Source organism: Symphodus melops (assembly GCF_947650265.1).
Source record: "Symphodus melops genome assembly, chromosome: 1".
Taxonomy (NCBI): Eukaryota; Metazoa; Chordata; class Actinopteri; order Labriformes; family Labridae; genus Symphodus; species Symphodus melops.
The window spans coordinates 12,978,718-13,001,207 of record NC_136691.1 but is presented as its reverse complement, the minus strand read 5'-3'; the positions used below and the strand labels follow the sequence as shown (position 1 = coordinate 13,001,207).

Sequence of the window (22,490 nt, the reverse complement as noted above, 5' to 3'; positions counted from 1 at the left end):
AAGTGTTTCATCATGGAAATAGTTTGCATGTTGTACTGTGCAAATATTTATACATTTATTTTTCTGCAATACTAATGCATATGCATACTAAATGCATACTATCCAAATATGTATTTTATATTTCTGCAATATCCATTCATAATTCATTATGCTGCTATACCTGTAAACAAGTCCGACCACACATCTTACCTGAACTAGACCTACTTTTTAATATTCTTCTTTTGTTGTCTCTCTTTTTAGCTGTGTGCACTTCAAGGTGGAGTCAAATAATTTCGTTGTACAATTAACAATAACAATATAACAATATAATAACAATAAAGACATTCTATTTATCCATATTAGTCATTTTGCATGATAATGGAAAGATGTATATCCTGCAGCACCTGAAGGCAGCACCTCTCACTCTCGTGCACATTATTGATTGAGCTAGCTGATCGTCAGCTTTTGTGTCAGGATGCTCTCTGTGTTGTGTAATAAATGTTTGCCTCTTGTTTCTGGTTAAGGTAACCGGCACTTGGCGGCTTTCATGTTCCGTGCGGCTAATCTTGAAACCATCGGCAAAGCGGGAACCGGCTGGTAGGTGGTCTTTCAAAATATGATTCACATCTACTCCACTTTAGTGAATCAGCCGGCGAGGGGAGCTAACGCTAACGCTAAATGAGCTAGCAGCGAAGCTAGTCTCGGTACCAACATATTTCAGTGTTGCTCGGCTTTATCTCCCTGCGAAATTCAATTGAAGAAGATAAGAATATGTTTGTCTGTGACTGTAGTCGAACAGTCGGATTAGCATGAAAAAAACAGGACGCTAACAAGTCAAGCTAACTCTAACCAAAACAGCAAACTAAAACAGAGTAATGTCAATGCTAACATCAGAGTAGCTCGCTAACATAGCAGCCTATCTTGAGATCTATTAACTTAAGTAAGTATATCTCAATAACATCGTTAGGTGCTGCTATCAATTTATCTGCGATCAATTTATCATCCACGATAGAAACGATTCAGAGTAAGAAGTGAATTATAATTATATGTTTAAAGTGAGACGCGTCTGCTGCTATCATCCTCCACAGCTAAGCTAGTTAACATTTTGGCGTCCTTACTTCAGTACGCTTTGATCATGGTTGTCCACTCCTTTGCCACTTCATATGCAGACACATTTTACATGATTGATGCCTACATGAACACAAACCTCCTCACTATCTTGTGCGCTGACAAGTATCCTGTCATGCACACTTTGTTGATAGCTCCTGAAACACAACGTCTCAACTGCGTCAGAGTAATCCGTGTAACATGTGTCTGGTAGATTATTGTTTTCTTCTTTGTCTTACACATAAGGCACTTTCGCCGGACGATGGACGAGCTGGTCCATGACCTGGTGTCAGCGCTGGAGGAGAGCTCAGAGCAGGCTGCTCGGGGTGGATTTGGTGATGGGGGAGATCATGCCCTGACTGTCGGCTGTCTGCTGAAGAGACAAGCTCGGAAGCGCAGGGGAAGAAAACGACGCTCAGACAACCCGCACCCACCTTGGGAGACAGGCCACCTCAGCGAGGGCTCAGAGTCCAGTGTAGAGGAACACAAGGTGGGCTGATTGAGGAGGACAGCTGTTTGTGTAGACGGCACTTCATCTATGATCTTTCAGTTTGTGTCATGGGAGCAGCTTTCAGGCCCTTTCATCAAACTTCAGACGGTGTAAAGTAAACCGTGTTCTTGGTTCTATTTGTAAATCGGACCCTTGTGTAGGACTTAAACTGCTGAAAGATACGTTTCAGTTTGCTCATCGTCTTAGTTAATTTGTTTATCCATCCTGCACAAATGTAGGCATCTTCGTTATGCTTGAATCTAACGCTCTTCCTGAAGTTGATTCCATAAAAATCTTTCTTATTTTAGCATCAGAATCACCATGTTGACATTTATTGCAGGACTACCGTGCCAGCACAGGGGGAGTCTCTGGTGCCAACAGCCATGGCCGGGATAACAGCGACTCAGATGAACAGCTTGGCCCCAAGCGACGAACCCTCCTGACAGCTGACACCGGACGAAGCAAGCGACCTCTCTGGCCAGACGACCTGGGTGTCCTGGGGTCTGCAGAGGGAACTCGCAGCCTTCGACGGAGACGAAAGGTCAAACGCATGGCTGTGGACCCACCTGCAGAACCAGAACTCCCCTCCTCCACCATGCTGGGCCCCCCGCCCGTCCCCAAAGCCCGCCCTGGCAGCAGGCCGCACAGACTGGGTGCAAATGAGGGAAGGGGCGTCATGGAACTCTGCGGCGGCGGGCCAGTCGGGGCAGGGAAGAACAGGGTGAAGAAGAGGAAACTGACCACCCACAGGATTGGAATGGAGGCTGCAGATGAAGGGGTGGTGGTGGAGAGTGAGGACCCCATTTCGTCTCCGACAGAAGGGTGCAAGGACAAGATGGAGTTGGAGGAACAAAAAGGCTCAGATGAAGACATGAGTGACAGGTGGTTAGTGTTTTGACTTTCTTTTCATGAGCGTGTGTGACAATGAGGGATGACGGGTAAGGAAGAACTCTCCTCTGTCTCTGTCAAGTATGTCCAGGTTTTTGTCTCTTGCGCCAACATATTATGAGCTGCCATATATTTTTTCTTTTATCCATTTAATTAAAAAAACTTTACTTTTGATTAAAAATGAAAAAACAAACAAACCCTGACCCTTTTATTGGAAAGAAAACACTCTTATGGGCACCAGTAAAAACAACAAAACAAAACTTTTCTTTTGGTCAAGCCAAGCGTTCTTCTCTGAGACATTGATTAATTTATTGACCAATTTAATGCCTGAAATTAAAACATATTGTCTTTTTTTTTTTTTTTTTTTTAGCGAGACCAGCAGTGTCAGTAACAGCAGCGATGGAGGCCTCTACACCAACGACGAGGGGAGGCAAGGTACTGACTCAGATGTAATGACTTTGTTGGTGAAATTCAGAAATGAAGTATGCACCGAATGTGAACACAATCTGGCATGTCCGCGTTGAGAAGGAAACGTGAGCTCACAGTTGTTAGAATATTAAAACTCATCACTGAAACGACATCTTCTGTTAAACTGTTTGTACCTATTTCTTAAGAGTAATGGTCTGGAGGCGCTTCCCTCAAACAAAAAGTGAAGCGATGAGGTCAACAAGGACTCAGGGATCCTCTGTCCTCTCTCTTCCAGCTGATGACGAGCAGAGTGACTGGTTCTACGAGGGGGAGCCCGGGACTGGGTCAGCACCCGGAGGTGCCTGTGGGATTGCAGGAGTGGTTCCCTGGTGGGAGAGGGAGACTGGGTCAGAGGAGCTGGACCTCGCCGACCCAGTGTTCAACAGCATCCTCACCGGATCGTTTCCCCTCATGAGTCCTGCAGCACAAAGAGGTAGTGTATAAAATGTATAATATTTTTAAAGACACACTGACCAATAACATCTTTTGGAGGTGTTTTTTTTTTAGTATGTATTGAATTAAAAAATATATTACGTGCAGGGACATACATTTTATTTTTACAATGTTGTTACAGTCTCATTTATATCCAGCAGGTGGCAAACACTTCACACGGAGACTGCTAAATGCAATGTTCAGCCATATAGCTATAGTTGAAGGGTAATTGTAAGTTAAACGTCTCCTTACTATAGCTTTGAAATGTTGTACAACATGCAGGAAACATGTCATGAATGTAAATAATACATGTCGTATTGTATAGCAGCAGGAAGGATTCCATCAAGCAGGATCTTGTGTCTTTGTCTTGCTGACTGATAACCTAAAGCACTGTTAATTGTCACAGAGAGACTAGTTGGACTCAGTCGGTGAATCTATTTGGAGTTGAAAAAATGTTGTCAGCTGTGTACCTCTTCTTCATCATAATTCCAGGATTTTGTATTTTCCTACGTGAGTCCTGTATAAACCTTGAAAATAAGTGGGTTAATACGCTGTTTTGACAAATATGTAGAATTTCATGACACCCACGCACTAAAATGTGTGCATGCATTTTTTTTTTGTCTTTGTTCAATAATAATCCCATTAAAACAGCTTACGTGATGAATCATGTTTTCTATGTGTCTGTCAGGGTTCCAGGCCAGGCTGAGTCGTCTCCATGGAAACCAGCAGGCGTCTGAGGCCGGGCTGCAGGGTGGCTCCAGCCAAAGCTTTCATGACCGACTGGGCAGACAGAGCCAAGACTCTCATGAGTGAGTTCACATCTTTTAAGAGGAGTTTACACTGGACATGAAAGCTCAGAGTGGCACTCACTATGTTACATCCCCTCTGAACTACTGTTTTTATTAAGCCATTTTATTAAGTTTTATTTTTTATTTTTTTGCCCTTATTTAGAGGTAGGACAGTGAATAGACTGAAAAATCAGGAAGAGAGAGAGTGGGGAACAAAGTGCAGGAAAGGGACCACAGGTCAGATTCAAACCTGTGCTGCTCACATGGAGCACCAACCACTCCAATCTATTCAATTATTTGGATATTATTTAACATTTGTCTCTGAGTCAGGTGCACACTGGTCTTTATGAAGTTTTTCACTTGAATCAATTTACTGTACAAATACAGGTAACCAAGTGAAAGTCACACAGGCTCTCTGATAGATTCAGTGCTATAAAAAGAGTTAGTAGCTCTGTGGATTTCTGTCTTGGTGGGACTTTGAGGCCTTGATTGACACGATTTCATCTGTAACAGGCCTTGGTTTAGTTCTGGCTCAAGGAGAGACCACGGACAGGTGAGCCACATTTCATGACTGTTGTATTCATGTTAAAATAATGAAATGCAAATATTCTCTTTTTCTTTTCTTTTCCTTTTTTTTTTTTTAAAACCCTTTAAAGACCCACTGTGCTTGGTGTCACACAGAGTAGTGTTTTGTTTTTATTGCAAGAATAACGTGCTGACTGCTTGAGCACTGAGTTTTGTTCTCCCTCTCCTCTCCCTCACTGGCACTTCAGTTGCACTGGGACCCGCGGTCAGACAGAGGGCATCGCAGGAGCTGTTCAGTAAAAACAGCCAGCAGGTGAAAACAGTTTAACTGAAAAAAACTCTGATGATTTATGACCAAAATCATGTTTATTTCCTTTCGTGCCTGCTGTAGTTTTTTTTTTTTCTCCCCCTGCAGACAAAACTCTCCTTTTAGTTTTTTTCAATATTTAATGCTATGAGTCTTTAACAAATACTTTGCATTGTCTTATTTGGGATGAAATGAAAGCCTACATACTGTCTTCTTGTCTGGCTGTGTTTGCAGACAGACCAGCGGGCACCTGGGCTCTCTGTGTACAGGGGATGTCAAGCGGAGGCGAAAAGCAGCCCCCCTCTGTGCCGGAGCCCCCTCAGGTATTGGACACACACCTCGCTACATCTCACACACCATCTGGCACTTTTTACCAACCGTCCCTTTTATTGTATTTTTGGCTCCCACTTTCTCACTTGTCCCCCCCCCCTCTTGTCTGGGGTCAGTGTGCTCACCGGCCCGCTCTCCTCATTTCTTTCTGTCTCACACGTGTACTGATGTACAAACAAAAAGGGAAGTGTCTGCTTACACTTAACAAAATAAAAGTTATTAATTGATAGAAGGGAGCGCCCCCCTCATCCTTCATATTGACGACCCCCCCCCCCCCATCACCACCTCTTCCTCTAGTTATTAAACCCTCCTTTAGCTCTTAACCCCCTTTCCTCCTAAGCTTTGTTGGACAGGAGTCAGCTGGCTAGTATTGCTGTCAGAGCAGAGATACTGGATTAGCTTTTAACCAGCAACACTTATGAACCCCCCACTAGCCCCTCCCAAGAAGAACACTCTCCTTTCCTCTGGGCCAGTTAATGCTTTAAGAGGTGGAGGAGTGAAGGAGCTAAGCTGATTGCTGTCAGGTAAAACTACAATTCCTCGATGTGTAGTCCTGGAAAATGACTAATTTATCGATCACAGCTTAAATTCAGAGCCCAGAATTTTGTACCCAATGAGGACAAGTTGCAGTTTCTGTTACACTTTTTTTTTTAATGTGCTGTTTTCTGCATCCTCTGACCCAAAACACAACTAGGCTAAAATATAAGACCGAGCAAGAAGGAGAGAGGGCACATAAAAACAAAAATCAGCTAAACCTTTGCATGAATATTTAAGATCAGAGGTGACTCGATTGGCGAACACATCACCAAACGGAAGCACATTAGTTTACTGGCTTGGGACACAAGTGCAGTTCTTAGGAACACCAGGTGCTGATCTCACAGCAGGGCGAATGCGAGGGCAGCCAAACTCGCGTCCTGACAGTTTGGCTTGAACCAGCCCGGGACTCAACAATCAAGTGTGTAATTGAGCAGGCATCTCCTCCTGCTGCTGCATACAAATAAAGACGGGATTAAGAAGGGGAGCGAGTCGCTCTCCGTGAGTGGACCGAGAACTTCCAGGAAGAGCAGAGACTAAAACGACCACTGTCTGGGCCCCAGCGATGTGGCTGTGCTATATGTCTGGAAATATGGTTAACTTGATTACGTGATTGCATTAGTTAGATGTAGCACGGCAATAATAATGGAGTGATGATGTGAGGAGGGCCTTCGGTGCACAAAGTCTTACAGATGTTTACATCGAGGCAGCAGCGGACGGTAAACAGAAACACTAAGTGACTTAAAGGAGAATAAACATTCTGACATCTAAATGACAACACTGCCACTAAACCTGCAACAAGCTCATCATTTTCAATGTGTTGAATTACAAGCCCATCACAGGGTAAGAGTTACCCAACTATTCCTCCAATATCCAATCATTTATTTGTCGGAATAACTGCCCTTATCCTGAACATGTACTCTTAAGAATTGTGGGGGGAAAAACTAATTTATGCAAATCAGATTTAGAGTGAATTTTTTATTCTGTATAAAAAAAAAGGTTCTGGAGGATCAACATTGTTTGGAAGGTTTCAAGGAGCAATATGTTCATGGAACAAAATGTGTAAAATATCTGCTAAATGAAACGATAAAATTACCATACTGTATCCTCAGACATTAAGAACAGATGCTGGTTTCTCTGACCACAATGCACCAGCCAAATGACCTCCGAAGTCCAGAATAACTGGTTCACATAAATGATTTTACCTGACCTGAAAAGCCGCTTTGTTTAAAAAAAAAAAAAAAAAAAAAAACTAAGCTAAATATTGAAGATGCTTTTAAAAAAAAAATGGAGAGAAGTTAGAATGCAGAAAAATGTTATAGGACCAAAGCCGAGCTGGTTAAACACTGACCCCCACATACAGTATGCTCGCCGCCATCCATCGGCGCTGCGGTTTTGAATGAATCTGAATCTGTGTCTGGAACATGAGCGCAGCTGCACACGCATCACATGAGAACTACAAGATCACGCGGGAAGAAAGAGGAAAAAACGTGTGAACATGTTGCGTTGTCTTTCTGATGATGATTCGTAGTTCATTCGGTGCTTGTTTCGACGCAATGTTTACAAAGTGATTTTAAAAAAAAATATATATTTTGAAATCTACCGAAAGGCTCTGTGCGTTTCTTCTTTTCTGACTTCCTGTCTGGGTTGACGTAATTTGTCCGTCTTGACTCGTCCCTGTCGAAAATACACTTAGCGTATGGAGCATGTGGTGAAAACAATGACAGTGGCACGCTTTTTAGTATGTGGAAGGTGGGTGTCGAGCTTCAGTGTCCGCAACACATGACTCCTCTAATCAAAAGTACTCTCTGTATTCTGTGTGTTGTATTTACATTATGTTTAGTTACAATGTATTTGATATCTGCTCATCTTTAAAGGTCAAATATTAATGCTTTAAATTTGACATATGCAGTAGGCCTGATCCTAGTTCTTTCATCAGATGGCCATGAGCCGCCTTTGTAGCAGCAACAAAACGTTGTTCAAATCAGTGAAAGGAGAAGTGCTTGTGTTCTAATGTGTCACCTTCCTCTTCAGGCGTGGTCGGGGAGAGCGCTCCTCCAATCCCAGACTCCAACATGGGGAGCCGCATGCTGCAGAGCATGGGCTGGAGCCCGGGGATGGGCCTGGGTCCTGAGGGCAGGGGCATCACAGAGCCGATCCGGGCCTCACAGAGACCAAAAGGCACAGGTCTGGGTTTCAACTGACTTCTGGTTTCTGGATCCTTAAACCGTAATAGACTGCCACAGGAGACCAAAAGAGCTACAAGATGATGTGCTGCTCAGGGCGAAAGAACAATGGGAAAAAAAAAAGATCCAGGATAATCCAGGCATGTGAATCATAAGAAGGGATGGAATGAGACTCTTTGCGGCAACAGAGTCTGTGATTAAAAAGAAACTTTCCCATATTGGGGAAACACTGATATCCTCACCGACTGGTCACACAAGAGAGAAGGAGCAGGAAAGTGAATGACTGAAGCTAAGCAGGCGGGAAAAACCCCCAACTTCCTTTTTCTCCTGAACAAGCTCCAATGACTGACTTTGATGCCTCTGGTTTAATGTGAGGCTGGAATTCTGCATCAGCCCTGTTACCTCAGATAACACTGCTCCAGATAGAAAACAGGGTTCATGTAACCAGTGACGACACTTTGTTTTCAGTGATGAATCAAAGTTAACGCGATGAAGATGAATGGTTTTGTCTCGTATTGCAAAATGAATCGTGGAAGTCTATTTCAGTAGGTTATACATCAAGATTTATTCTAGGTTATTTTAATGTAATGAAGTTCAGACACACTGTATGGAGGTGTGTTGGAAAATCTGGATTTTTTTCCAATACTTTTTTTTGTCATTTAATAGTTGAAGTAATGTCATCAGAGTGTTTTTATCTGTTGGAAAAGGAATGAGATACAAATCCAAACTACATATTCCTCTTATTTACAACCGCTTGTGTCTGCATGTGCGGTAGGAGCTGCTGATGTTTACTAAGAAAAGTCTGGAGACGTGACGGAAAGTCTTTGGACTTTTCAGGACGTCAACCTAACAACAACGGATCGGGCTAGTACAGCCACTTTTAGATGTTCAACAAACAAATGATGGTCATCATATGCATTTAAAATCGACCTGTGCTTTTACTTCAATCAGTCGTATGGGACCTCTTCTCTGTCAGAGAGAGTAATCATAAGAGAAGCGCGATATTCGGCTGTGCACAGCCTTTGACTACATACCTATAAAAAATGTAGAAGTGTTAAGTTGAATTTTTTTATTACCCATTTCACTTTATAACCATATCTTGTCCTCACTTAAGATTTGAAGTAACTGTAAGTGTGGCTGGTGAGATCCAGCTGTTGAACAAATGAAATCAAGAATAAAACAATGTGCAGGAAGTTGTACTGGAACTATGATTTTTCTCCTCCACTCCTGTGTTTCAAATCAATGTAAGCAGATATAGGCTTAGTGACAAACAAGAATTAAAGTCTGAGAATGCCTGGTCTATTTCAAAGTTGTTGCTCTTTGACTTTAAACACACACACACACACACACACACACACACACACACACACACACACACACACACACACACCTTCTGTTATCAGAACTATATATAGGATACCATGCTTGTTAATCTTAAGTGCTTATTCTCTTTGTCGCTGTAAATTAAATAAATAGATCGATACTTCTCTGATTTCTCTTCTGCTTAAGCCAGCAGATATGAAGCTTTGAAGGGAGAAAACGGCATCAAGCTTCTCTGTCTCATTTAATAGAGATCACCTACAAGCACTTTAGAGTTTAATTCTCTTAAATTTTCTTTTTTATGTGGCTTCAATTTTCAGTTTAAAGTAATATTTCACTGCTTTGGCCAGCTGCAGGCACTTGCTGCTGTCTATTCTGGCTGCTTGGGTGATCCGTTAAATTTAAAAAACACTAAAAAAAAGAGGTAAAGAAACTGGTTAAAGAACAATTTTTCATTTTTTCACTTTGCCTTTTATGTGACTCACGGAATTAACGTGTGTTAAGATTTTTTGAGTGCATCTTTGATACATTTGGAAAAGCTGGGAAATTCCCCCCCAAAAGCTAACTAAATAACTTCTGGCACCAGTTTTAAATGAACATGCAGAGTGGTATCAAGAGTTTCATTCAACTATACAGAAGAATTTATTAAGTTCCAAAATGTTGAAATATTTCTTCAAAAAATTCATTTAAAACTGATGAAGTGAACTTGGCAGTACATTTTGAGTAATAAACCTGATATAACTTCATGAAGGAAAAATTGAAGGTAAATTGAATTATCCTCACACATTTTAATTACAGTCACTTAAAAGAAAATATGTTTCACATGAGATATATGTGATACACAGACTCTTCCCTCTTCCAACAACTGGAATTTCATAATACTCGGATTCATTAACACTGGGGGAAAACCACAGGAAGATGCCAGAAGTCATGGTATACGTTCAGAAATGGAGGAGCAAGTAAAGCTACAAGAAAGAGAAATAGGGTAATGCTATTCAATTTAAAAAAGAAAACAAAATATGATTGTCAGTTATATAAAGCGATAGAGTGCAAAGTCGAAGAGAGAGTGATAGCGTCTTTAAACTGACTAAAGGTTCTGAAAGTTTTTCAACAAAGAGCCTTTTACCTTTCTAAGCAAAAGCACTTTGGACTGTGTCATTCTTTTAGTATGCAGCCAGTGAATGGCTTTAAATGAGCATTGTAGAGTTCTGGCCTATTTTTTTTGGGTTCTTGGCATTTCAAACTAACCGAACTTTCGATTCATTGTGGTTCTTAGAGACTGCTTTCTTTATGATGCTAGCTTTAATACATAACTTCCTGAGAGAACGTGCCCTCTAAATATTTCCAGCTCGATATCAACACATGCATCACATTCACATGCTGACTCAACATCCCTGAAATATGATGCACTCTCTCTCTCTCTCTCTCTCCCTCCCTCTCTCCCTCTCTCTCCCATCCTTGCAAGGCTGCAATAGAAATCCCTCCTCTGTATCTATGGGAATACAGGAGCTTTCTGTCTCCCCCACCCTCCCCTCTACTCCTCACCTCCTCCCTCTGCATATAAGGGAGCACTGGATGTGTGTGTCCCCCCCCCCCCAGTCTGTACCCCCCCCCAATCCTCCTCACCCACTCCTCACCCTCCCAGCAGCATCCCTCTCTCTTAGACACACTTTCTGTCAGACACTCTCTCAGGACTCCCCTGCGAGCAAGAAAGGCAGGTATGTAGGTAAACTCAACACTGGAGAGGAGAGAAAGAAGGCAGTGTGTGTGTGTTTAATGTATTTGTGTGTTTGGAGTGTGTGTGTGTGAGCACTGCTGCATCGCTGAGCCTCAGAGACCGGAGGCAAGGAGAGCCGAAGCGTTTGTCCTTGAGACTGACTGACTGACTGCAGCTGTGGAGAGTGAAAGAACCGGCCATCCAGCCAGCCAGTGGATGAACCTGACAGTGAGTACTGAGCAAAACCTTTAAGATGAGCAAAGGGAATGAAAGTAGTATATGCAGGCAGGGTTTTTTTTTTATTTAATTGAAGGGGAAGGACCAGTGTGTTTGTGTTTCTTGTCTGCTTGGAAACAGTCTAGTATGGGGTTTGAATGGAAACAGTGTGTGCGTGTGTGTGTGTGTCACACCAGGTGAAGGTTTTTACTCTCCCCCCAGGTGAACTCATCTCTCAGGCGTTTTCTTGGCTTCCATCAACACCTGCTTTTAAGTCTATGTAGGACTTTGTAAGCAGTTTAGCAATTGTTCAGCTATTTGGTGTATATACGCAGTGTCTTCCACTGTGTCTGTGTACGTTTGTCGTTGTATGTGTCACTAAACATTACATTATTGTATCTCTCTTGCTTTTCTTCTTACTGCATCTGTTGACAGATCGATACTTATGCATCTATAATTGGAAGTCATCGTTCATGGCAACCCTCCAAAGCGAGTCATTATGTGTAATCTTGCAGAAAATTACATTTTGACCGGTGTACCTTGGCATGGCCAGAAATCAGTCGACTGTGTTAAGTGTGGCTAACTGGCTGAGTGATAAGTAGAAGATGGGGTTAGCATTGAAGGACCCCAAAACCCCTTTTTTTGGGGGGTGGGGGGTGTGGGGGGGGGTCTGGTGTTAAATTTACCTACAGCGGCAGTGGTGTTTTTTCAATTCAATTCAAAAAACTTCATTTGTCCCCAGGGGGCAATTCAAGGGCACACAGAGCGGTAAATGAATGACAGTGCAGCTATTCTAAAACATTTAACCAAGATAAGAGTCAACAAGGAATGAAGTGTCACAGAAGAATAGGTGTCAAGAGTGTTAATACAAAGTTAAAATACAAAATTACAAAAATGACAAGGTTAGATACAAAGGACAGCAAAGAGTAAAGTGTCAAGATGGTAGTCCAAGTTAAAAATTCAAGTTACAGAGTTCGATCCAGAGGACAGTGATGGAGTAAGATGTAAATGGACTTATATGCCTGTAAACACACAGACATGAACAGACGTACAATACATGCTGTAAACAGACAGTGGTGAACAGAAGTCAGACCTATTTGAAACAGATGTAAACAGAACTGTTATTGCAGAAGAAGGTATAAATGAGAGCTGCTTCAGGGGGTGATCAAAGGTTGCATTGCCCCCCTGAATTCTGATTGGTCACCCCAGGTCACCAGATCAACTACTTGCGACTTATGTAAAATTTAAATGTAGAACTTTTTTGATTTGTTTATGACTTTTAGAGAAAACATCGTTGCATATTTAGCTGGTTAAACAGCCTATATTAATGATGGTGCATCTTCAGCCCTGTACACATGATCTCCTGATATGTTCAATATGTTTTCAGGATATTCGACATGATCAGGAACACATGTACCTCACAGCTTGGCATTATCTGTGTCTGTAGCTCTCTCTCTACTTAAACTACTGAATTGGGTATGCAGGAGGAGGAAGAGGAGTAAGCAATGGTGACCGTTTTTGGGTTAATATTACATCATTAATACCTTCACAAATATCCCTGCAACATGTATGTAGTTCATTATGAGCATATATGACGAGCGCCTGAGGGAGAGCAAGCAACAGGTTACTGGTGCAGTTTGCCTGATGGCTGTGTGATGTCACTACAAACGCAGCATTTTTGAAAGTTACATGTAGCGTCTTTAATGAAGATGTGCACTTCTCCGCTACTGATGTTCCAAACATTTTTTGTGCTGTATTGACGTTTTAATAGGCAGGTTAAAGTCAGCATAATCTCAAGGTTAACAGATTCGGCTGTCTGCATTCACACATGGGCAATGTCAGGAAATGTACTGGAGTGTTGTGCATGTGTGAAATGGGCTTAAGTACTATAATATCAAATGGGGTGATCATAAGGAAAATTACCTATTTCTTTATAGTTAATTTTAACGTTTGTCAAAGCGATGTACTTTTTTTCCAGGGGCAAGAGCCCATTGAGTTCCATATCTGGCTGTTAAAAGTGAGCTGGGTGAAATTTACTGCTTTGAAAAAGCGACTTTTCTTGTTCAGCTGAAGCATGAACAAGAAAAGATTCGAGCCAAAATTGAGTCAAAGTTAAAGTTCTTTTCAGTAAATTTAAGATATTAAGCATGGGACATTTTTATGCTGCCAAACCATTGTTATCTTTTAATAAAGTGCCATGCAACCCATACCAGAGATTAACAGGTAAAAGCATTTGAAACCCCTGCTGTGCTCCCTGATGCACTCCTCTCCCCGCACAGTGTTCTTTGGTGCATCTCTATGATTGGATGAAGAACGTCAGGAGGGACTATTAGACAGAAGGTGAGGGTGGTAATGCAGTATGAAGGATTAGAGAACAGGAGGGAAGGAGGTGAAGGAGTCAGAGAAGGGTACAGCAGCACTGGTGTTAGCTCTCTGTGGTGATAGACAGAGCAGAAAGGGGCTCACCTGTGGAGCTGCTGACAGAATGTGTTAGGCCGGGTTAAAAGGCTGGCTCCAGATTGATGTGTGGCTTAAAAGTGAGCCAGAAGGTGCAAACATAAAGCTCGGGCAAACTTTTTTTTAAATAAACTTACACGACAGGCTGGTTTGTTCAGCCTCTGTGTACGTCTGTGTTGATTTGTGTTTTGCTGACGTGTTGACAGGGAGTCAGAGAGATGAATTGCCACCTGTGGAGATAAAAGTGATATGATGTGATAGACTGCATGACGTTTTTTTGTGTTTGTGTTGATTTGAAAGGGTAGTGCCTTACATCAGCAGGAGGGGTTTGGTGCTGACTCTCTGGATTCTGTTTGTGAGTTGGGCCCGCACCAGTTAGTTGTAGTTGTGAGTGTGTGTGTGTGTGTGTTTGTTTGTTTGTGTGTGTGTCTTGTTGTGTTAAAGGTGGGTTTACTTGTGCGAAATAATGCATGAACCATATTCTTCAGTAAAGTCAGTTCTAATTCCAGCATAAAGCCCAGTCACCACTAAGAGCAGTACAATCAGACCCAAACCAAAGACTGTGAAGAGCAAAAACAATTGAACACTACCAAACAAAAAAAAGTCTTATATGCTGTGAATCATCCAAAGCAAATGAGTGTATTTTTTTGTCTTGAAGGTTTTATACATGAGAGTAAATAGCTGACTGTAGCAGTGTTTTGGAAAACATTCCCACTGATGGGGCAGACAGGATTAAAATCGACCCCAAAGAGGTGGAAACTGTTTTTTAAAGTGTCACTGTCAACAAGGCCACAGGGCCAGATGGCATTTCGGCTTCTTCTTTTTTATAATAAAGATGTGTGTAGAGGAACTAACACCTGCCTCGTGCTTCTTTCAGTGGTCAGTAGATACTAACACTGTGAAGCAAAGTGGAAAAAGACGGTCCCAAAAAAACATGGCCTAAGACTGTAATGATTTCAGATTAGTTGCTTTAACTACTGAAAAGGTGAGCATGCTTAAGTCTAAAGTAGGCTTCTGCTAGATACCAATTTGCATGCTGACAGCATAGAGGCACTGATGATGCAAACGATAGCTTAGTGCACATGGCCACAGAACACCTGGAGAATAAAGACCTATGCAAGACTTTTGTTTGTTGATACTTTTGTAGTTCAGTGATTAACACCTTGCAGCCTTAATGCATCACTAATCATACCCAGTAAGTCAGAGTGAACAGGACAGGAGCTCATAACCATTAGCACTTGGGGTGTGTTAGCTCACCAGTGCTACAAAAAGCAGTGCACCAACAATAATAGAAATGTAAACATTTTCAGATGACACTGTGATCCTGGGCCATATGCTAACTGATTCGGATATTCACTCATGTAAATCCAGAATCATGAACTTTGTGACAAACACCGTAACACAACACCGTAACACAAAACAATTCCCAGAGGAGATGGTGATGGTTTGAGCCCAGGTGTCCTGGTGACCACTCACCACTGAGAGCCTTTGGTGTGTCCTGGGAGGTGCAACGTCACTTCTAACATACAAAGAGCCTCCTTCGCTGTGGTATATTTGAATGGTTTTAAAATTTGACAGTTCAATCAAAGACCCAAAATCAAAGACACAAAGACAGCTCTGAAACATCCCAGCCTTCAGGACAGTGTTCAACAAACCATAATCAGACAGACACGAAAGATAATCTTGCAACATGCATGCAAAAGAGTTTAAAGATATATGTATGTATTTAAAATAGTAAGTAAAATATAGTAAACATTTTGGACAACATGTTGAGCAGCTTCCACAGATGCCACAGATCTGGATCATGCAGACCTGTAGACTGCACACTGATAGACTGAGACGGGTGAGCTGAGGCAATTCAGCTCCTGAGACCGGAAGATGACCTGTTAATCCAATAGTGCATGTTGAGAGTATGAGGAGGGCTGTGCTGTGGTAATCCACATTATGTTGTTAGAAGAGGCTTGGTTACATAATCGCTCCTAAGAGCCCTCCAGATGGGCACCTGTCAGAAAACTGCATGTCACAATTTTGGGAAAAACAATAAAATGAGGCTAACCTAACCGTAATCAGGGTTAACTTTAGTCCCTGCTCCATTAGATTCATTAAATTCCTTTCCTTCTACATCTTGTAAGGCGTTTTAAAGCCAAAAATAAGTTGTCCACCAGGGGGCAGTCCAACCAAGGTTTTGGGACATTTTAACTTTTTAAAGAGCCAAAATTTCCCAGGTTTTGTCTTTACATTGAGTCCTAAACATTCCCATATTAGCCAAAATGAAATCCTGCCTCCTGAGCATATATGTTTCCCTGCACTGATTCACTTCCTCCCTAGTGGGGCTGCAGATAAGTGAAAGCCATTTGAAGACCAATGACACCCCGAGGATTTCAGCAGCAGCCGGTCCCAGCAGCTCTAAGTGACATTTGTATGGTCGCGTTCCTTTAAGCATCTCCCAGAGGCATTCTAAGGTTTCTGGCACGAGTGTGTGTGTTTGTGACCTCTGATCCGTTTACAGTGCGCTTGAGATCAATACAATGAAACTGATCTTATTCCAAGTGCTCATCTGTCAGTCAGTCCATCATTTGATGCATCATTTCCCTCCAATCCATCTATTTAAAGACATGAAACTGTAAAGAATGCAAATACACCAAAGCTATTTCCTCCCATTTCTATATCATCTTTCTTCCTTTTCTTCCCCTCTTTAAGTCCACCCTCACCATCTTTTTAAGGCCAGTGTGTGTGTGTGTGTGTGTGTGTGTGTCGGTGCAAAGAGACCATGGTGTTTGCTCTCAGTGTCAATAGTCCTCCCCTCTGTCTGAGTAATTGATGGATGACTATGAATCAGGCATAATCTCAACAGATTACACTCTCTACATCTGAGGTCTGGTTCTAAATTGTGTGTTAGTGTGAGTGTGTGCTCAGATTGTAGGAGTTTGAGAGTGACTGTCCAGTTTTGGAAGTCAATCCGACAGCCGTCCCTGGAGGCTGAGATTTGGTGGCTGTGAGTTAAGAGATGAGGAGAAAAGGGGGAATACAGAGACAGACACATGTGCGAGGGCGTCTTTACACTCACTTTTCCTTTCCTTCAGATGAAATGGGATGCATCTGGTGTTTGGGGTCAATAGCTGGCAGCCGGGTGCTCTGTTACAGACTGCGTCCCTCCGGAGCAGCTATTGAACTCCTGTCTTTAGATCAGCCTCGAAGTGTAAAAATATTTTTTGACGTTTAACTGCAGCCATGCGTATTTAGTTTCATGTGCTGCATTTCACTTGCTTGTATTTCCTGTTCTGTCTGGATTGTTCTTGGCTCATGTCACAGTGATGCCTTCAGTTGTTTTAATTATTGTTATTTTGAGGTTGACATGCCATATATAAGCCCTTATTTTATTATTTCATTGAAATAAAAGCACAAGATGTTTTTTATTGAATTTCAATGTTTGACATCCATCATGAGATTTCATTTAACACAACAATCTGACTGAACGCTGTTTTTTTTTTATTTTTAAAGTCAACAGTGATATTTAAACGTTAAATATTTTATATAAACATATAAACAGTTTTCTGGAGCCACAGTCACTGCAATCCTCTAATGACAGAAAATAATTTACAGAAATAATATAACTGATACAACATTATGCAAACATTAGAAAACTGTAAAAGAAATGTCCTTTTTGCTGTGAAAATATTCTGAATTTAGGCATTTCTGACTGTTTTGGAGATAATTAGAAGATGCTAACTTTTGTTCTTGGAAAATGTTTTTGTCATTTTCAGCGAATAACCAGATAGAATGAGACTCAGCCATCCATTACAGCTCTAAAGCTACCAAGAAACCGCACAGTGGTACTTAGACATAATAACAACAGCTTGAAAATGCTAAAATTGTAATCTTTAATGAAAAAAAAGTTTATCATAATCACAGTGAATAATACAAGCATGTTGCCATTATTAAAACAAAGTCAGGCTGAATGCAAGCTTTGGAAACATTTACTCATGAATCAAAGTGTTTTCAGACTTAATAAAAACCCCTTTACAATGGGAAGTGCATCATCAAAAAAAACAAACACATTTTAGTGCTGTTTCGTGTGACATCAGACTGACTTATATTACATTGGCTTCATTACTGTCACTGAATTGGCATTTGTATTAAAATGTGAAACACACTTCAGCTGCCTTTGAGCCAGTAAAGAGTCCATTGACAGCAGCTGCCAAAGTCAAGGTTCAGAGCGATAGGAGGCACTTGGCTTTATCAACATTATGTTTCCTGAAAGATTTATGAAAGACAATTTCTCAGCAGAGATACTGTTTTATTAACTTCAGGAGATTTGAAGTGATAGTAGCAATTAGTGTCTGGCACTATTTTATTAATGGGCTAAAAATATCTGCAATCAAAAACACCTCTCTGTGTAAATGTGTTATTACTTTCACTGTTGTTTTGGCATGTGCTTGTGTTCATCAGTTTGTTTACACATGTAACGTGTGTGTGTGTGTGTGTGTGTGTGTCTCTGTTGGCGAGCAGTTTCATGCGGTGCTTAATAAGATAAGGTCCGCTCTGTGCAGTCTGCTGTCTGGCTTTTATCTGAGCAGCAGATTAGTGCAGGTGATTTCATTCCTGCGCAGATCGAGCCTGTAAGGGTCATCTGAGAACACAAAGTCATGGAGATGAGAGAGAGAAAGACACTGCAAATGACAAGAGAGGAGCCCACACTCTGAGGCTGACCAGTGCTGTGCTACGTTGTTCAAATCATTTATGAACTTTTTGGGGCTTTTATAATTTCCATCACATGCTTTTTATAGTTAAAGGACGCATGGTGAATTCTTGTAGCTTAATCTAGTTTAAGAGGGAAGGGTTGTTCCTAAATTGCACAGGAAAAACTCTGGCAAACTGGATTTGCCAGTCTTGATTAGTTAGCTACATTTTCTACATCTTTTGAAACACCCTGGAAGGCTATCAAATCTGTTTTTGATTAATCTAAAGAAAGGATATGATTGTCAGATCAGTCTCACTGAAGTATTTTTCAGTGCACCAATTAGCTGATTTGCTGTCATCTTGCTGTAATCAATAAAAGCAGTAACTATGCGATCTAATATTTCCTGAAATGTAAAGTAAGACTAAATGAAGCTCGTCATTTTAACAAAAATACATTTTGTATGTAAAATGAACATTAGTCAACAAATGAATGTAAGTGTCAATGTTTTTGACATATATTTTACACTTCTCTACTGTTTTCCTGGATGCTGTTCTTCGTGTATATCAAACTATATTATGCTGCACAAGTGGACCTTTTTTGAGTGCTAAGCACTGCTTACAGAGGTAGTGATGGTGCCTGCACGTGTGATGTCAATGAAAGGCGAAAAGCATCACATTAGGCACAGAGCCATGGCTGATTAAATCAGATAAAAGCACTGGACTCGAAGCACTAAGTCAGTTAAGGATACACTATACAAACATAAATACAGCAAGTGTTCTTCTACCATATTCACGTCAGTGCATGATAAGTTTCATTCTAAAAAAGTTGTCAATTTGATAGAGACTTAGACTGTAGTAGGTGTCAAGATAAAAATGGTAGGTGTTATGAAACATTAAAAAAGAATAACAAGGTCTGTACACCCTGAGAAAATTCCAACACAAGACCTTTAAAGTCAAAGTTAATCATACTGAATTGAACATCTTTGATATTTGACCACTGACAAAAGTAGCCAAATATCAAAGATGTTCAATTCAGTGTGATATACAGAAATAAAAACGAGCTTCCTATTCTTTACAAGGCTGGTATGGACTTTTCACCAGATAAATGCCAATAATTGATCATTCAATTGTCAATCAGGGATAATTACAAGCATATTAATCGACCGACCATTACATCCAGTTTCCTGCTGTACAATGAAATAAAACAAAAGGGGAACATACTGGCTAATTCGCGTTTTAATAAATTAACATGATTAGTTAAACGAATTGAAAACTGATATTCTCCTGATTGTGAATGATTATCATAGCTTTGAAATCACAACGATTATTTCCTACTAAACTTAGCCGAAACATTCCCGAACAATTTGGTTTTCAAAGTTAAACGAGTTAAGTACCAAAACATCCACTGATATCGACGGTCTCATCCACCTGCCACAAAGACAGGCTGTATGTCATTGGCTCAGACCTCAGCCAATCAGGGGCCGGCTCTGTGTTCCGGGGGACGGCTATTCAAATGTTGTGGCTGAGTATTCATGAGGGCCAGAGTTTTGCTTGGAAACCCTTGTCACACACAGGGCCAGCTAGTCACAACAGACAGGACTTCAAAGGAAGCCAGCGGGGCGAGAAGTGTGAGTGACAGACAGACAGTAAGACGAACAGGCAGGCAGACAGACAGGCAGACAGTAAAACGAATAGACAGACAGACGCAGGGAGACATGAGAGGAGCTGTAAGTGTCTTACAGCAGAGTAGAGGGCAGTAGATGGAGACAAAGTGTGGATGCAGAAGATAGCGAAAGTGACCGACAGACAAACTAGTGTACACATTTGTTTAGCTTAAAGGTAATAGGCCTACAAGTCAGTAAGACATCGAGATTTTCTCCTCTTCAGAGCATGGTGGCAGAGTGCACATGGATTTAGTCGACCTCTACCTCCCAGAGTGTTTCACCTACCACTCTGACACCGAGTAAGTAGGCTACTTTCCCTCTCTTAAATCACTGCACACACTCACACAGCTGTAGGCTTGTGCATCCTTTGTGTGTAAAAGTTATGCTTTTTACACACTGTATATCTGTCTCTCTGTGTGTGTATTTTGCAAGTGTAATGTCGCCTATTGTCCTACTGTTTGCTCTGGATTTTCAAGTTTTGAAAAATGAATTTGTCTTTAAAAAAAGTTGATGGCCAACAAAAGGCGATGGTTTACATTTTAAAACTGTTTTTTCTTGAAGAATGAATATATGCCAAAAATATAAAACAAAAAACTCTCATCTTCTGTTTATCATGGTGAAGTGTGCCAATATCTACCAAATTTAAGTCTCCACATGTGTACAAAGAGTTACTTTAGTAACTAGATGAACATCTTCTTTCTTAACTAATTAATCATGGAGTCTTACAAAAAGTCAGAATGTAAAGATTAAAGCTCATCACACTTGTTTGAAAAGTCTTAGAGACAAATCCCGAAATAATTATTATACAATAATGGTATTGTATAAAACAGAAAAAAAGGAGAAAATCAGACATCATTTAATATTTGAAAGTGGATAATGCTTGGTCTTATGATGTGTAACTTTGTGTTGTTAGACCTATCTGCTAATTTTCTCAAATGATCGGGTCTATTGAGGCATTCTAGAAAAAGGTCAACACAAATAAGCTTAAAATTAAAAGTGTTTCCCCGCCAATTGCTATGGGGAAGAGACAATGAACATTTCCCAGCAGCACAGGTGTGTTTGTATTGCCGACAGTCACCACTGTTTTGCCTGTTTGTTTGTTGATAGTGCCTGAGAGTAGGTGGGTGAGACCAGTTTGGAGACAACCAGTCCTGCTGTTGGAGAACAGAGACATTTGTCCCACAAAGGGAAAAAAAAAAGTGCAAAGCAGCTGTACTATTCTGTTATCAATGGGAAAAATATCATGTTGATCACCATCACTTGTGTGGACTCATATATGCCCCCCACCTCTGAGGATGCATCCAGCCCCGCTCATTGACAGTATGTAAGACCCCATTAAATCTTCCGCCCAGCAGTGAAAAAGAAAATAACTTGTATAGACAGACAGATAGGCTTGGATCAAATAACGTCAGCACGGCAGAGGACATTTGGATGCTCAGGTCCGCTGATTGCCAGTGACAGAAGCAGCCGGATAAAGAATGGAGAAAAGGACACAGATGATCCCGGGTATGGCACGCGATCCGTGTTTCCAGAAGCCCGCGCGGGTCCAGGCTGCAGCCACAGGCACCTCATCTCCCAGCTAACAGCTTCTTCCAAAGCCTTACTAAGGCTCTTACACGGCTGGCTGGGGGTGCCACTGATCCCTGCTCATCTCCTACTGGCTCATTAGGGAAAAACACAACTGAGACCCCGCTGACCTAAATAGCCGCTCCGTAGGGTTTGGGGTTAAACTGGAATGGTTAGGCAAAAAGTTATTTTATATTTTTTATAGATATTTTTTTTTGGAGGCTCTGGCGTTTTATTTTCACTGTGAGTTGTGCTTCACTCTCTTTTTATCTTTTGGTCAGTTTCCCCTTTTATTTTCTGTATTTCCTTCCCTCCTTTCTTTCTTCTCACCCTCCTTCCCTCCTTCATCCGCTGGCTCATTGTCTGCATTATGACTCCACTCATTTGAAAGTGAGTGTTGCCTCCTCTTTTCTTTTAACACCCCCCCCACCCCCTCCACCACCCCCTCCACCACCACCACCACCACCACCACCACCACCCCAGGTTAATGAGCCACAAGCACTGCCCCTTCCCTTCTTCTTTTTTATCCCTTCCCAGCCTTTTCACATTCCCTCTATCTGTCAGCCCCTCCGACTCTTCGTCTTCTCCCCCCTTTTTTGTTCTCTCCTTGTCATTTCACACTGCATTTTAGACTTTGTTGCCAGGGTGCAATTATAGTTGTTTTGGATACTAGAGCACAAAGGGGTGAGAGGTATGATAACTTTGAGTACACACACACACACACACACACACACACACACACACACACACACACACACACACACACACACACACACACACCTGCAACCCACTATGATTTATCCCAGCTGCATGCCGCTCCAACTGTCTTTTGATGC

General features: G+C 41.5%; 2 protein-coding genes across 6 annotated transcripts in view; both read left to right on the top strand.

Moving 5' to 3' along the window:
• The first annotated feature begins 380 nt into the window (after positions 1–380).
• On the top strand, positions 381–9,343 carry gpatch2 (G patch domain containing 2). Of its 4 annotated transcripts, none has more exons than XM_079357456.1 (10): positions 381–576; positions 1,333–1,576; positions 1,917–2,458; positions 2,835–2,899; positions 3,168–3,365; positions 4,053–4,173; positions 4,666–4,705; positions 4,926–4,990; positions 5,219–5,307; positions 7,883–9,343. In XM_079357456.1, exons 1-10 carry the CDS (start codon positions 527–529, stop codon positions 8,050–8,052), a joined length of 1,584 nt encoding a protein of 527 aa, XP_079213582.1. In that variant the 5' UTR covers positions 381–526; the 3' UTR covers positions 8,053–9,343. The 4 variants fall into 4 exon arrangements, with proteins under 4 accessions (XP_079213582.1, XP_079213581.1, XP_079213584.1 ...); XM_079357455.1 differs by having other exon boundaries at positions 1,917–2,461; XM_079357457.1 differs by lacking the exon at positions 381–576 and adding an exon at positions 597–919 and having other exon boundaries at positions 1,917–2,461.
• Positions 9,344–11,014: 1,671 nt separating this feature from the next.
• The window catches only part of LOC306836713 (estrogen-related receptor gamma-like), a 31,568-nt gene continuing 20,092 nt past the window's right edge, over positions 11,015–22,490 (top strand). The window contains exons 1-2 of one of the 2 annotated variants that reach the window (XM_079363946.1): positions 19,917–20,052; positions 20,312–20,387. In XM_079363946.1, coding sequence (XP_079220072.1) covers positions 20,332–20,387 — 56 coding nt within the window. In that variant the 5' untranslated portion in view covers positions 19,917–20,052; positions 20,312–20,331. Of the gene's footprint in view, positions 11,300–19,916; positions 20,053–20,311; positions 20,388–22,490 lie in introns of those variants that run through there. The other variant, XM_079363947.1, reaches the window with a different exon arrangement.

What these genes read in the sequence shown, in the direction of transcription:
- gpatch2 (XM_079357455.1), top strand. Translation starts at nt 527, where the DNA reads ATGTTCCGTGCGGCTAATCTTGAAACCATCGGCAAAGCGGGAACCGGC. An exon ending in CCAGTGTAGAGGAACACAAG is followed by an intron (nt 1,577 to 1,916) that starts GTGGGCTGATTG and finishes CATTTATTGCAG; the next exon opens with GACTACCGTGCCAGCACAGG. An exon ending in CAGAGCCAAGACTCTCATGA is followed by an intron (nt 4,174 to 4,665) that starts GTGAGTTCACAT and finishes CATCTGTAACAG; the next exon opens with GCCTTGGTTTAGTTCTGGCT.